The sequence below is a fragment of the Falco rusticolus genome, chromosome 5 (assembly GCF_015220075.1).
Source record: "Falco rusticolus isolate bFalRus1 chromosome 5, bFalRus1.pri, whole genome shotgun sequence".
In the NCBI taxonomy this organism is placed as follows: domain Eukaryota; kingdom Metazoa; phylum Chordata; class Aves; order Falconiformes; family Falconidae; genus Falco; species Falco rusticolus.
Genome location: NC_051191.1, coordinates 71,957,207 through 71,971,979, shown reverse-complemented (window position 1 = coordinate 71,971,979; position 14,773 = coordinate 71,957,207). Strand labels below are relative to the sequence as shown.

Genomic DNA, 14,773 nt, shown 5'->3' with positions numbered 1-14,773 from the left:
TACTGACAGCTGCAGGAAAAAGGAGGGCTGTGGGAGGGAAAGCCTCCTGTTGCAGTAATACTGATCTAGCAGCACTTTACAACACAAATCCAGCTTGCTGGGCATCCTTAAAATCAACAGCTCCTCGGCAGTTGTTGGAAGAGGCCATCCAATCAACTGAACAGAAATCCTGTTTGCTGCATTCAAAGATGCAGTTACAGCATCGCAGGATTTGGGAATTGCCTAGAAAGTCTGGAGTGCTTAGGCTTTAACTGGCATTCACTCCTTCCTGTATACGGCCATCCTCCTAATAATTTAGAGCCATTAGCTGTAAAGAGATCTTGGACTTCACAGACTGCCTATGATTAATTGCCTGAAAATGTTCTAAAAGTTAGGGATTCTGTTCAAAGGTGAAATAACTGAAGTGCTGTAGCCTGGAACCAGACAGACAGGGAAAGATGTATGGTAATTCATGCAGAGCATTTCTCTGAAACAGGCATCGCTCAAAGCAAGGCTTTAGACTCCTGTCTTTTACAAACATGCCCTAACTGTGCTCCTTGGAGTCCACAAGATTTTAATGAGGCAAAAATGATCAAAATGTCATGAACTCTGTTCTTCCTTGTCCTAAATTCTGGATAATGGAAAACAAGAGGAGCTTAGCTAGGTTATGTTTAGCTGATCACATAGAATGGAGTATGTTTAAGATCATGAAATAAAAGTTCTAAAATAAAATGCTGTGAGTTCAGAGTACTTATGCCCCCCATATTCCAAAGAATCAGATTATATAAGCAAATACGGTTTTCCCAGCCCAGTGTTGTAAATCCTTTTAGTATTAACCGATTCTTCTTCACTAACACAGACTCCTAAATGGTTGAGAGGCTGGCGCTTCAACTAGGAACTGCTAATTTGTAAACAGTGATCAGGATCTCACACATTATCCAGGCACTTTGTCTTTATTAAAAATATTTATTATTTGTAGGCACAATATACTAGAAACAGTAATTACAAAATATTATAGGTATGTTGCCATAGGCTAAGAAAACAGCCAGAATTGTTATTCAAAGGTGCTTTAGCTCAAACAATCCCAGGTTTCCAGGGAATCTCCTAGCTCACAAAAGGACACCTTCAGCTAATCCTCACTCATACACAAGTTGGCTTCTGTGCAATACCAGCCCTTGCATGTGTAAACTCTCTAAGAGTCTCCAGGCAGCCAGAAATCAAACACAAAATTGCAGTATTAGTCACAAACATCAGAAAACATTAATCAGAAAATTCAGTTGTCTTTTCTCTGTCTAGATGCGACCATTTCAGTGTATAAAAAGAATAAATACAATAGCCACTAACAGCTGTTTTCAAGACTGGTGGATAAGCTATTAAAAAAATAAAAATCATTCATCTTTAAAGCTGAAACATCTGAAACAGCCTCCACATTCTTGCTGACTTGGGATTTTATCAAGAAAGTTGCACAATACAGAGCAGTTGACTACACGTGTAATCAGTGTCAAGACTCAGCAGAAATTCATATTGTGAAGGGGTGATTTTTCCGAGTTGAAAGTTGCTGAATTTTGCTACTTTTTTTTCCAATCACTTTGAAATGTGCTCGTCAATTAATGACAATTTCCTCAAATTCTTATGTATTTGTTTGTACCTAGTAATTATTTGATTTCTAGCAATGTGACTAGTACTTTGAAAAAAATCTGTTTTTCTTCTAAATATAATTATTGCTGAAAATAAGAGAGATCCACATGCAAGTTATTTCAAAACATTGGGTGCCTCACATAATATGCTTTGAGCTTGATCTTTCAAGATGCTAAGCACCTGCAGGTTTTAGTGAATTCAAGCAATTAACTGGTGGCCTGGATTCAGCTGATGTAGGGACAGACAGCTGTTGTACGGATAAAGCACTTTTTCTCCATACAAGGAACACAGAATATTTGACACATCAGGCTGGAGTGGATTTAAAGCTGGAGAAGAGAGTCCTGGACTGTGCCAGTCACTTCACTGAAGTGAAGATCAGGAAAACTACCAGATGACAACATATGAGGATCAGGTATTTTTCTGAAAGTTTTCATTGACCACATCTCTAGGCCGTAAGTAAATCTTGCTGCTTCTACTTATAAACTTAAACCTGCAGAGTCTGCTTTTTTTTTTTTTTTTTTTTTTTTTTTTTAACAGTACTCATTTTACCTTCAAAGGAGGAAGAGGGTGTTTCCATTTTTAGTCTGAAATTCTTTGAAGTAGTCCTGTTCCATAGAACAGGGATCTGGATAGAATTTAACAAAAAATTAATTCCTTATTTTAGGTTTGGTTTCAGCAATAAAGAAGTAAATGAGATCACATCTGTTTTTGTCCTGATAGACTCTACAGCAGTCCACTGGAAACATCACCATTTGCTTACAGCTTTTTCTTTTATTCCAAACAGAACCTAACCCAGCCTAAGTAAGTGTTCTTAAACACATCCAAAGCAAGACTGCCACATGAGCCAATTAGCAACCAGTGATGTCACTTCGCTACACTTAGCTACAACTGAGAATTGCCTGCAGTTTCACAACACCTAGGTAATATTTAGGTAGACCTCAAAAACATTTTCTTTGCCATATGACAGAATAAAGAAACATCACAAAAAATACCAAAAACTTCATTCCATGAGTAACATTTGAATACTGACATCTGGAACAGCTGGGTAACAAGTTGTGCATGTCAAGTTCAGAAAGCAGCTGCTTTTAGCCTTCATTTCGGGCCAGACGTTTGCTTTCAGCCACCAGTATATTCCATTTTATTTTGTAGCAGCTTCTTCAGTGTTCCCATATGGACAAGCTAAACAGCTCCAAGGATATAACAGCAAGTATATATAATGTTCTTTAGAAGAAATAAAGGCCAGATGTTGCTTTGTTATCTTCACACGCATCCTTAAAAAAGTTAAATTGTTTCAGATATATTATTAATACCAGGTACAGGCAATTTGTTCAATGGCCATTTAAATGTCAACTTTCCAAAGGATGGAAAATAATGTTTTAACTGAGGATTCAAACTGGAAAAAGATTAAACTACCCTAGAATAACTTAAGTAGTATAGCAAAATCTAGGACCACTGGGACAAAAAAAAGTTTTGTGCAGAAAATACATGATGACTCACTTCTGAGATCTGAACGAGTATTACTTCTGGCTTGTTTTATTAGAAAAGAAAATCACTTCACCTTATTGTTACAATATAATGAAAAGTTTGGGCTAAGAGTTATCCAACACCACCACTGATTAAAGATCTTCCACTTTCCTGCTTTACTCAACCAGGACAGAACTTAAGCCACCAGTCCAAGTACTAGAGGATTTAATAGATCTATTACTAACAGTATAATTAATCCATTAACGTTTTTCATGTATGTATGCCTGGTTACTATATCTAGTGGATCCAATAGGGTGGGTAATAATTCTTTCCCAGACTGTCCAATTAAAGTGATTTAGATAGAAATGAGCTGTTTAAAATTATTCTGATTTCCTGAAAATAGACCTTATTAGATTATAACAGATATATTTATGAGAAAATATTAACTGAAGTCTACTTTTCCCCCCTTAGTAATAATATAAACAAGCTTTGGTTTTCAACTGCCCGGTGAGGTCTTTCTCTTTCGAACCAGTCCACAACATACAAAAACTGCCAAGACACCAACTATAACTTTTTGAGTAATGTCACTTTATTAAGGGACTTAAAAGATTCATATTCTCTAGTAGTCTTGGAACAATGCAAATGGTGAACAAAAGACAAAAATAGATGTAATTGGTTCTGAAAAGCATGAACATCTGTAGAGAATGTGTTGCATTATTCCTAAGGACTCTTGCTTTTGAAAAAAGCACGTTCCATATATACAAGTGTCAGTGCAATAGCCAATAAAGCAATCAGAAATATAAAAATATCCTAGATACAAACTTAAAATAGATGTCTGAAGGCTGACTATCAGTGTTCTGATATTTCTGTACCTCAGGAGTATGATCACTGGGATAAGTTATTCTGATGAGGTAAGAGACAGTAGATGCTCTGCGATAACACAAAGCCATTCATTTTTTTCATAAGACACAAAAAAATAGAGCACCCAGTGAAACTGCAAGTCTTTGCTGCAAGTGCCCATAGGAAGTGAAATTATAGCCTATGAGCATTACTACATTCCTGCATCATTTACATTTGCTGTGTTTGCCAACAGTTACACCAGCAAAAACTTGCCAATTCTCCCACCTGCCCTCCCCCAGCTTCAGTATAAACTGCATGTACTTCGCAGATACACCAGACTGACACTGCTTTAAACACAGACAAGATCTATAAATGTCCAAAACCCACTTAGTCATTCTTTTCTTTATAGGTTGCAATTCTTTTTTTGGCAGCAAGGACAGAAAGAGATTGCAAAGCTTGACAGCTGAACAGCTCTCTCCAGAAGGGTTAGGGAGAGAACAGGGTGTGTTCTATTTGCTTTGCCCCAGGTGTTCCAGCGATGCCACAGAACTTAAACCTCAGTTGTTGAGCAATAAAAAATAATGAAAAAAATCACACTCCTTTTCTTTGCTCTACATTTTGAATGGAATGATGCTCTAGTTTGGGGCTACTGTTCCAAAAAAAAGGCGTCTATTTCATCAAACTTTCAGCTGGATGCTGTCTGCCTGCATCACGCTGCATCATCTTCAGCTATCTCTTTCACTGTGACCCTCCAAGCTCTGCTGCTAAATTCTGCTTCCTGTTTCTTCACTTTTCAAATGGCAAAATGACAGGTAGGCAGACAGCGTACTCTGTGTCTTTGTGGCAAAGACCACAGGAAGAACTGGCAGCAGAGGTTGGAGGGGCAGAGGAGTACAATGAACACAAACTCCTACTTAGGGGGCAATGATAAAGAATTAATTTCAAACTGCGTATCAATCTCAGGTCTCCTCTATGGAAAAGTACAATGAATTATATAGTCCCCAGTACAGCAATATTAACTTGAACAGGATATGATTTCTATGATAAAAAAGCACAACAGGAGCTGGCAGTTGTCTTCTTATGAAACTTGCCCTACCACTTATGGCATGCACGTGCACTGAAGCACACAGCAGTTGCCTGAATCTTTAAAAGATTTCTTAGTTTTATATACTAGATTCAAAAGCTTTCCCTTAAATCTTTTGATTTTTCATCATTCTTTTCTAAACCCCTCTTGTCTCAGGCAAATTCAGACAGCTGTGTGAGATGGAAAAGCGAAGCTAGTAACATCTGTAGTATGATGACACTTGACAAATTATTTCAGGTTTTCTTGCAGTTTCTGGAAGATGGTTTGCAGATATCAAAGCCTCAAGGAATCATCATGCGTCTCTCCTTAACCCCACTGAATGTGGCATTCAACATTTGAAAATATTGAATTACTACTCACCACACCCCATCAGCAAGACAGGCTATTACCTCTCAAGTAAACAGGCAGGGAACAGACACACAGAATGACTAAGTGATTATTCCAACATCATGATACAAGTCTGGGAGAGTCACGAGCTGAACCTGTATTTCTTGCGTCTCCGTCTCAGGTTGTCTTTTTGTTCTGTGTTGCAGCCTTATTCCTTCCTGTAGAGGAAGACTGGAATCTCTTAAAAGAGTCTGTCACTGCTACTCTGGTTGACAGGTGATGTCGCCAATGAGATAAGACTTGTTGCATTTCCCACATCAAAATGTGGAACACAGTGTGACATCTGTTTGCTGGAAGAAGTACTAACCATACAAGTCCTTAAGAACATCAACATTTATTTAATATGATATAAAAGAAATGGGATATGAACATTCGTATTTGAACAATAATAGGTGGCTTCTTATACTTACATCGTATGTGCTCATTGTATAATATATACACAATGAACATAATTACATTTGTACACAAACTAAGTACTGGATTGAAAACCTGCTTATTGCTGTACACACCCTAACCCAATGAATGAGAAGCCCAGTACCTCAAAATACCTACGCTCCATTTTATTTAAGAAAAAGTAACCACTAACATTAATGTATAAGTTGACAGAAGTGTGGCAGTAACTGCTGACATTGCAACCTGACCAAGAAATAATTACAGCAGAAACAGGACATATTTTACTAAGCAATAATAAAAATGGCACATTTTAAATATATCTATATTATATATATATAAAAATTTTACAAATAAAATGTTAAAACAATAAGTTGTAATGTTTTAAAAGTGTAAAACAAGGTTTAGTGGCAATATGTAAAATTAACTGAGTTACACATCTAAAAGAAGCAAAAAAGTAAACTTATACGATCCATAATTAAAAGAACACTAAATTCTGGGGAAAATCAAATAAAGTTCTGACTGTAGGCTGCACATTAAAAAAAGCCTTTATTTTATGTGCACAGAAATCATAGCAGCAAGCTGGTATCAGGAGAACAATCTGAAGGTTGCTGAGTGTACATGTGGGCCATTTAAAGCTCTCTTGGAATAAACATTTTCCAGGAAGTGATAAAATGATGCTCTGTGGCCAAAAGCATCAAAACTATGAATTTCATAGATTTAAAATATACTGTACAATATCTTCTCATATTTTCATAGGTCAGCTCCATACATCTCAGGCATGAATTGTTTCAATAGAAGCCATTAGTGCTGAAAGACAGATATACATTAAGTTACTCTATTTTAGCAACAACAGAATATTGTATAAAGCAGTTCCTGGGATTGAGCACAGCAAGAAATTTCTGACCTCATGCTAGCAGTAGTTATCTATGGTGTAGAACATAACAAAATATCTTAGAAATCAGCTGTTTCCAAAATCAGTTTTCCTGATGAATATTACTGCTGTCGATACTTCAACAGCAAGAAGCAAAAGTGAGCTTCTCTCAAATTTACACAACTTTGTATGAAAGTCTGTTTATTCGGAGAGTTTTATCTTGTTATACATGGCTATCTCCAAATGTTCTTTATATAAAACCAGTAATAATAACAAAGACCCTAATTGCTCTTGCAAACAACAGGCACAATTTGAAGAGGAATGCAGAATTACTCAGTTGCTACCCTGTCATGGCAGCCTAGCTGTAAGGTGTTCTGAAGTTCAAGTGGTCCACCCAGAGCCTGCTGTATTTTGGAAACTGCTGAAAGGACTTCTATAAATAGCTTTTAACAGTTCATTAGTAAAAACATTTCTGAGCTTTGAAACCAGGTGCTGTATAAAATTTCATTATCTCTCCATTACTCAGTGTAAATGTAAGGCTTAAAACATAATGTTAGTGGTACAGATCCAGATTTGTCTCTGCAAAGCAAAAGCCATGACAAAGAAAGTAGCTTTGTACTCATGGGGTGAATTTCCTCAGCCCTACAATATCCTGTGCCACCAATTTCCTATACCAAATTCCCCTGGCATTGTGCCAAGAGTATCATTTTACTAATTGACCATAAAAGCCAAATATAGGTATTACCTCATTATTCTTTGAAATCTACCATACATTTTCCAGATGCTGCCTGAAAAATTTGGTTGCATATGAACAGGGCTGATCCCACAGCTCTGAAGTTCCCTCTGCCGCATAGCATTTCTGGCATCTGAGCTCTTGCACGTTAAAAGACCTATCTTTCAGCAAAGCGCAAAGCACTGGAATACAGCCCCAAAAGGTACGAGGCCGTAAATACTGCAGGCAAGCAGACTATGCATGCTTCATACATCTCCTGTGTATACTAGGGCCAGCTCATGGCATGAATTTGTTTTGGAGCTCCTAGGAAACAACCAACAGAGACATCAGGAACAGCAAAGAAGTGCGGAATGTATATGCGCAGAGTTCAATGCTTTTTCCAACACAATTCAAAGAATAAACAGCCAAAATGGATATATTTTAACTTCTGGAATCTTTTCTTCATTATAGCGAGGCATGTGTAAGCAGAGCGTCAGTTCTACACGTGCCATCCCAGATGCACCGTTTTGTCACAAGCAATTAAAGCCTATTTGCAGAATTGTACTTAACACAGAAATGGTACAGCTGCAGTACTACCTATGAGGATACACCACACTGTGGGATGTCGAGGACTGGGCATTAAGTTACAAAGCAGATCGCTATAGGAATGCTTCACTTTTTCTAGTCTCATATTTAGCATAAATCCTTAAAAAAAAGAAGAATTTGCTGATCTGATCATTTGAGCTGATGACAAGAGCTGAAAGCAACTTGGTGTCATTGGTGATAAATTTCTACTGAAGCTGTAAGTTGCTTCCCCTTTCAAGACAGGCATGCTATGGCTACGGACAGAACTCAGCAGCACAGTTTCAGTTTCACTACTGACCTGAAACTGAGTTGATAGGGTAATGTTTGTCCTATTTAAAAAGGAAGATGCATGATAAATGCATATGTATTTATACAATGAAACTGAAAAGCATTAACGCAAATTAGTATTTCCAGGAAAACTGAATAGTTCCACTTATCTTTTTTAAATAGTTCTGTAATAAAACTTTTCAATAAAAGTACAGAAGTCCAAGCAAAATCTAATCATGACAGACCACAACCATCAGGAAACCAGCAGCACAAGTGGCAGTACTGAACGTGAAGAGGACATTTTCCACTCTCTCAAAAGCAGAAAAAGATATATATATATTTTTTTTTTTTGTAAGAATACAAATAATATATTGCCCATAGTTCATACAAGAAAGGTGTCTATGATGAATACTAAGCCTAATTTTGCTAAGATAAAAGCTTGGCAATGGAGATTGGGACAGTGAATGACAAAATGCATTTTCAGATCTCCTCATGCTAAATGACTGCGAACATCTTGATTTAAAATTTTTCATAAGTTACATTGGTAATGGCATTTAATATTACCATTGCAGCAAAGCTCATTTTTTTAGTAGAAAGCTTATTTAAACAGGTACTTCCTGACAACAAAGAGATGTGGATTGATTTAATTGCTGTTAAAGTGCTGAAGCATTCACATTGGTATCCTATTAATTTCTTTAAACACTTGTATAAATAAATATGCTTACTTATAATTCCATTTCTATTCATTAAGTAGGTAGGAACTTCTAAATATAGCTTAAATCATGCTTTCTAACTTGATTCCTAGAAAAAAAAAAAAAAATCACCTACTATGACAAGGGAAGAGAAGCTGTGTAGGGCTATCGCTATAGAAAGAAAAAAGTTTTGTAATTGTTACATTTCTTCCACCTTCACTTTTTCCATTCCTGTGTGTCATGCCTCAGTTATCTAAGTCTTAAGCCATAAACTCTTCAGGGCATTAGACCATTCCCTCCTATGAATCACTAAGAGATGTAGCTCTAGTTGCTATTACCAAGACTGAGGCATCAAGATTCACGTGCACCTCAAGACTGATGCTGTATCTTAACTGGGTGTCTGTTTTCTAACAGCTTTGGTCTCTCATGTAATTCAAAGGGCTATTATCTTGCCAGTTGTGGAGAATGTGCTTGATAAGCCAATTCGTTCCTTTCTCTTTGTACTTGGGTAGAGAGTACATTACTTGCAAGTAAATCTATACATGTATTCGTTTTGTTTTCTGGTTAGTTGATATTCAACACTGCAGGTAACTTTGTCTTGCCAAGTATTGTCTACAGATGTTTCTCAGAAAAATAAGTAGACTACATATACTTAGAAAAATAGGAACATGGCAGGAGGGGTGGGAAAAAAAGACGTACTTCTCTGTAACTATACACACATGAAATGTGATCCTTCTGTGAGCTGTGTCTGTGTAGATGGAGCTGGTGACAATGACGATTCTGGTGAAGAAGGCAAACTTTTCACTGCGAGTCATACAGCAAGATAAATAAAAATACAAGTTACAGAATGCATGATTTCAAGCCATAATAAATATAAGCAGAACCAAATGAAAGTTACACAAGTGAAGACTTAAAATCTGATCAGCACAATAAGCACAACTTCAAGGGACACCATAGCTGTTCTCAGGAAAGATCATTACTCAGGCCTATAAGTGATTAGTAGAACACCAAAGGAACGAACAAAGGACACATGAATGCTGATGTGTTATTTATGTTGCAAAGAGGTTGTGTGTGTGTGAAGTAAAATTTAACTAGTTGTGATACTTCCAGACCCACCTTTATCCCAGTTCAGATTAACTAAGCATTTTTTATTCTGCTAAGCGCTATAAAATGTATTTACAAGTTCTGGTTTTGATTATCAAGTCACAGAAAGGATTGCTGACTGCACTACAAAGGTCCAGGTCACCTTTTATATCCATAAATTGAACCCTTTGGCTTAACCATTCCCATCACCAAATAACCTAAAAACATCTTAAATTCTATCTTCTTCCTTCATCCTCCCCTACGCACTCCCCTCTTTTTCTCTTTGCAAACAATTTTGCTTTATTCCAGCCTTGTCTTCTTGCAGAGTAGTACCCCACCAGTCATTTTACCAGTCAGCTAGTGTTTTCTGCTTTTTTGTACTCCTGAAAACATGACCAAACTGGGGTCTTTTACTTGCTAATTCAAATTCTGCTAGATATATTGGAAACTCTCGCAGATTCCTCTATCTTGGGCATACCTGGGGTCATCCATTATCAAGGAGGTGAAGGTAAATAATCTACACACGATCAGAATTGAGATGCCGTTCTACAAGATGAATAGGAAAGGATTTGCTCCAACTAACAACTATAGTATGACTCAATTTATGGCAACAGTTTATTTAATTCCCGAATTAAACAAAACCATAAAATCTATATTAAAGCCTCAGAAAAATGGAATTTCTGTAGTCGTCCACTGGGAAAATACTCTCCTCTATGTTATAAAACCATACACTTGACATCTAGACTAGCTCAGCACTTTACATTCACAAGCGTTTCAGAGCATCAAAAGACAATCAAAATGAAATAAAGTTTTACATATGTACTATATAAACTGTGCTTCAGTCAAAACTCTTTTCCATACCTGCTGTTGCCTGATTTCCTTTTGAAGACTGTGCTGCTAATTCAAATGAAGACATAATCCCTTCTTGTTCTTGAATGCTAACTACTTCACTTTCTTCTGAACTGGTTTTGGGTTTGTGGTTTGTAACTGTGGTTACACTCTGCAAGCTGATTAAAAAAAGCACAGCATTCAGAACTCACTCTAACTTCATTTCAAGTGTTAACCACTAAGTATAGGAGTTACAATTTAATTTTCTTTTGTTAGAAAAAAAGTTGCAACTTGCAAGTTTGTGTAATATAAATTAAACATGTATTTTGAAATCCTTCTACCTTGTAAAGTTTGACTTTTTTGGAAACTGAATTCCTTTCCTTTACATACTCATGCAGTTTCCTACTGCGTGATATCCATTTTGCTGAAGGGCGCTATGAAGAAGTTATGACCTAATGTAAGAACTCACTTAGGATCTGCAGTGCAACTTACACTGAAGTTACAAATCCTTAAAGAGGAATATCCATGTCACAGTATTTCTCTAACTCTGCAATGCTCCAAAAGAGTGAAGTAAAAGTTAGGCAGGAGATACAGAAAAAGCTGTTTAGTCATCTCCTAAATATCAGTGGTAAAGAGCTTGCTAAGGAAGCCCTGGCTGAAGCTTTCGTAATAAAGCGATACAAAGCCAGAACTCACATTACTAAACACATTTTGTATCCCAAAGCAAGGATTATGAATGTATTCTCCTTATAACTGGGGCACTATTTGAAAATAAACATTGCTTCACCCACCAACTCATCACCTCTTACTGAACCCCTGCAGTCGTTACGTTTCTTACTAGATTTCTTTGAATGTAAAACCACTCAAAAATATATACCTTTTAAGTATTTACAGCAGCATTTCATTAGTTGCTTCATCCGATGAGCTAATAAATACAATGTGCAAGTTTAAAAGAGCCTCTGAACATCTTGTTTTATTTTTACCTTATATCACCATCATGTGTTTCTTCCAATTTATTTTTCTTTTCCTTTTCTGCTTTCTCTTCATTACTCACTTCTTTTGAGTCAGATACAACATGTGTATCTGATAAAAGATCACCAGTTTTTGTCAGCTATAAAAAAATTGAAATCATGAAACAAAAAGCTGTAGCACATACTAAGTGGCAGATAAGAAATACAGTATCAGGAAACAGTTTTATTAACAGACAAATTTTGCCATCATGTATACTTAGTAACTCAGAATTACATAACTTAAGAAATTTTTATCAATACCATTCAGGTTAATAGAGTTATCCTGAAACTTATACCACAGCCAATGGGCAGGGCTTGGCTTAATAACTTCCAGAACTTATCTGAACTGTTTGGATTGTAGCCTGGCTATTTTTTTGTGATATACCTCTCTTCACAATGCCAACAGAGATTCCAGCTACTGGAATATATTGCTGATAAGCCTGAACACTGCCCTTACAGGTATGATTAGATACTACCGATACAAGTATATTACATAAGTTTCCCTTAAAAAGATCTGCATACATAAGAAAGCAACAGACTCTCAACAGAAAATGTTTTTAGAGAATAACAACAGATGTTACTTGATTTTATAGCATTCTCCAGACATATTTTTAGAAATGCTTAACACAAAATAGGAAAACAAGAGGAAAAATGAACGACGAAAAGGAAAAGCAAAGCATGATTAATTAAAGAATATGGATAGAAAAGAAGAAAAAAACCCCTCTACACAAATTTTTTTAAAATATTAAAATATAAGAAGGATATGATTACGTAGAAACAACTCCAGTAATCTATTCTTCACGGTCAGCCTGTTTTTGCCAAGTCTTCAGGGCACTTTAGTATCAGACACACCAAGGTAACTCACTGCCAAGTGAGTGAAAGAAAGCATTTCCAGACAGAAATCAATCCAGTGACCAAATAGCACAAACTAGTTACTGCCTACTTCCATGTACAAACTGTTGTGTCAGCTTTATTCTGCTTTCTATAAACGATTTGATGCACTACAGTCAACCGAACAAAAAGTGTATTAAATTGCTGTCAAAAAATACACTGCGATATTCTGATCAATGAACAGATCAATGATTATTATTTAAAGATGCATGAGTATTTGTTTTGTTTCCAAAGTAGTAAAGACCATAATTTTGTAATTTTCCAATCAATCAAGATAGTAAAGAAAAAGTTAAGCAAAGTGAAATTTAGGAAGAAAATAGACAAGAAAACTCTATAGAAAAGATATATATATATATATATATATAAAAGCTATAGACAGATCTGATACAGAATATTCTATAGAGAAGCACAAAATTGTTAATATCCAAAAAGAAAAATTAATCTTCCAAGCAAAAGGAACTGACTCAATTTCCCACACACTGCTGTCTGTGGCTCAAAATACTTTTTCTGCTGCAAGACAAGCTGATGAACAGTTTAACAAGGGAAAGTTTAGTACCTCTTTAGTAAAACCTGAATTATGTTCCTGTTCTCCATCATGTTTTAGTTGTGCTATTTCTTCTCCAGGACTTCCATTATTTTGTTTCAAATTATTTTCTTTACTGGTCCTCTCTAATTCCTTCATGTTACTAGATACAGTATCATCCTTTTTTCGATTCTGTGGAACAAAATTGATATACAGATGTATTCATATAAAAGCTATCACAGTCTCAGTTCTGGGTCTTGCACTGTCCTCTGACTGTGATAAAACAAATGCTTAAAAAACCTTAAGTATACCACACTGCAATAAGAAAAATGGAAATTGTTAAAGACTTAGAATTTTCTCATTTTTTGTACCTTTCAAAACAGTTCAGGCTACCTAAAAAGACTGTACTTTGTGCACCCTGCCCCAATCCCCAGCATTTCTATTAGGCACCTTTTCATCTGAAATTTCATTCCTACTTAGCTTAGTCACACACAGGCTTAGTACCATTCTTATTTGAGCTCATAAGCACTGATTTTTTTTTTTTTTAAATAGCTTTTCCCGATTAAAACAAAAAGATGGCTAAAAATCTGCCGTCAGTACAAAATTCAGTGCACCTGCATGCACTTTCTCCAGTTACCTTGAATGTCTTCCAGGCTTATCCTGTTATAACAGAGAACAACACAGCATCTTACAATGACAGAGAATAATACTTAAAAAAAAAATTTAAAAAAATACTTAAAAAAACCAAACCCATTGTACAGAGAATAATTTGACATAAAAGTTTTGAGGAAGGATGACAGAGGTGACTTAAGATTGTGAACTGCAAATGTGATGTTGGCAGTGTAGCAAACTGAAGTGAGGTTCACATGAGCGTCACCAAACTAAGTACTAGGGCTGAGAAGAACAGGAGCCATGAAAGTAGTAAATCTTGTGACTGAATTCCTGCGATTTAACACACGCACTCTGTTAAAAGCAAATTCCATGTAAGTCAGTTCACAAATGAATCTTTACTTTCCTAACTGAAGAATGCACCCATATCATACACTTGTCCCAAACAGTAACAATTGTGAAACTACTTCCTTTTGTACTTTGGTAACCACTTAAAAATTACACAGTAGGCCATTTATAAAATCTTTTTTTTTTTTTTTTTCTCCAATTCTCAAAAAAAAACAAATCCCAATTGAAAAGACTTTCAGCAGTTAATGCTATTGCATTATTTTTCTGTATAAAAATCAATAGGCATAGAAACTAAGCTTATAAAAGTAAGAGCTATTACTACAGTGTAAGCCTCATCTTGGGGCTTTTTGCCAAACAGCATTCTGGAAGAACTAAAGTTGTGACAGAAAAAGTGATTCTGTAGCATGGATTACTAGCTAAATATTAAATTCAGACATACTCTCACTTATTCTATACATTTCTTCTCTCATCCGCGTAGCACTGATTTCACACAGAAGGCTGAAGAACATGCTGACATGAACAAAATTATTTTGCGTTCTATATAGCAAATAGTGCTGGCACAGAGGATT

General features: G+C 36.0%; 1 protein-coding gene across 21 annotated transcripts in view; it reads right to left on the bottom strand.

The window, feature by feature from the left end:
- Positions 1–2,096: 2,096 nt before the first annotated feature.
- The window catches only part of PLEKHA5 (pleckstrin homology domain containing A5), a 170,204-nt gene continuing 157,527 nt past the window's right edge, over positions 2,097–14,773 (bottom strand). For 13 of the 21 annotated variants that reach the window (XM_037388774.1, XM_037388770.1, XM_037388775.1 and 10 more), the window contains 5 exons: positions 13,281–13,439; positions 11,807–11,934; positions 10,857–11,002; positions 9,632–9,716; positions 2,097–6,592 (listed from right to left, as the gene is read on the bottom strand). In XM_037388774.1, coding sequence (XP_037244671.1) covers positions 6,574–6,592; positions 9,632–9,716; positions 10,857–11,002; positions 11,807–11,934; positions 13,281–13,439 — 537 coding nt within the window. In that variant the 3' untranslated portion in view covers positions 2,097–6,573. Of the gene's footprint in view, positions 6,593–9,611; positions 9,717–10,856; positions 11,003–11,806; positions 11,935–13,280; positions 13,440–14,773 lie in introns of all 21 variants that reach the window. The other 8 variants (XM_037388771.1, XM_037388786.1, XM_037388791.1 and 5 more) reach the window with 1 other exon arrangement.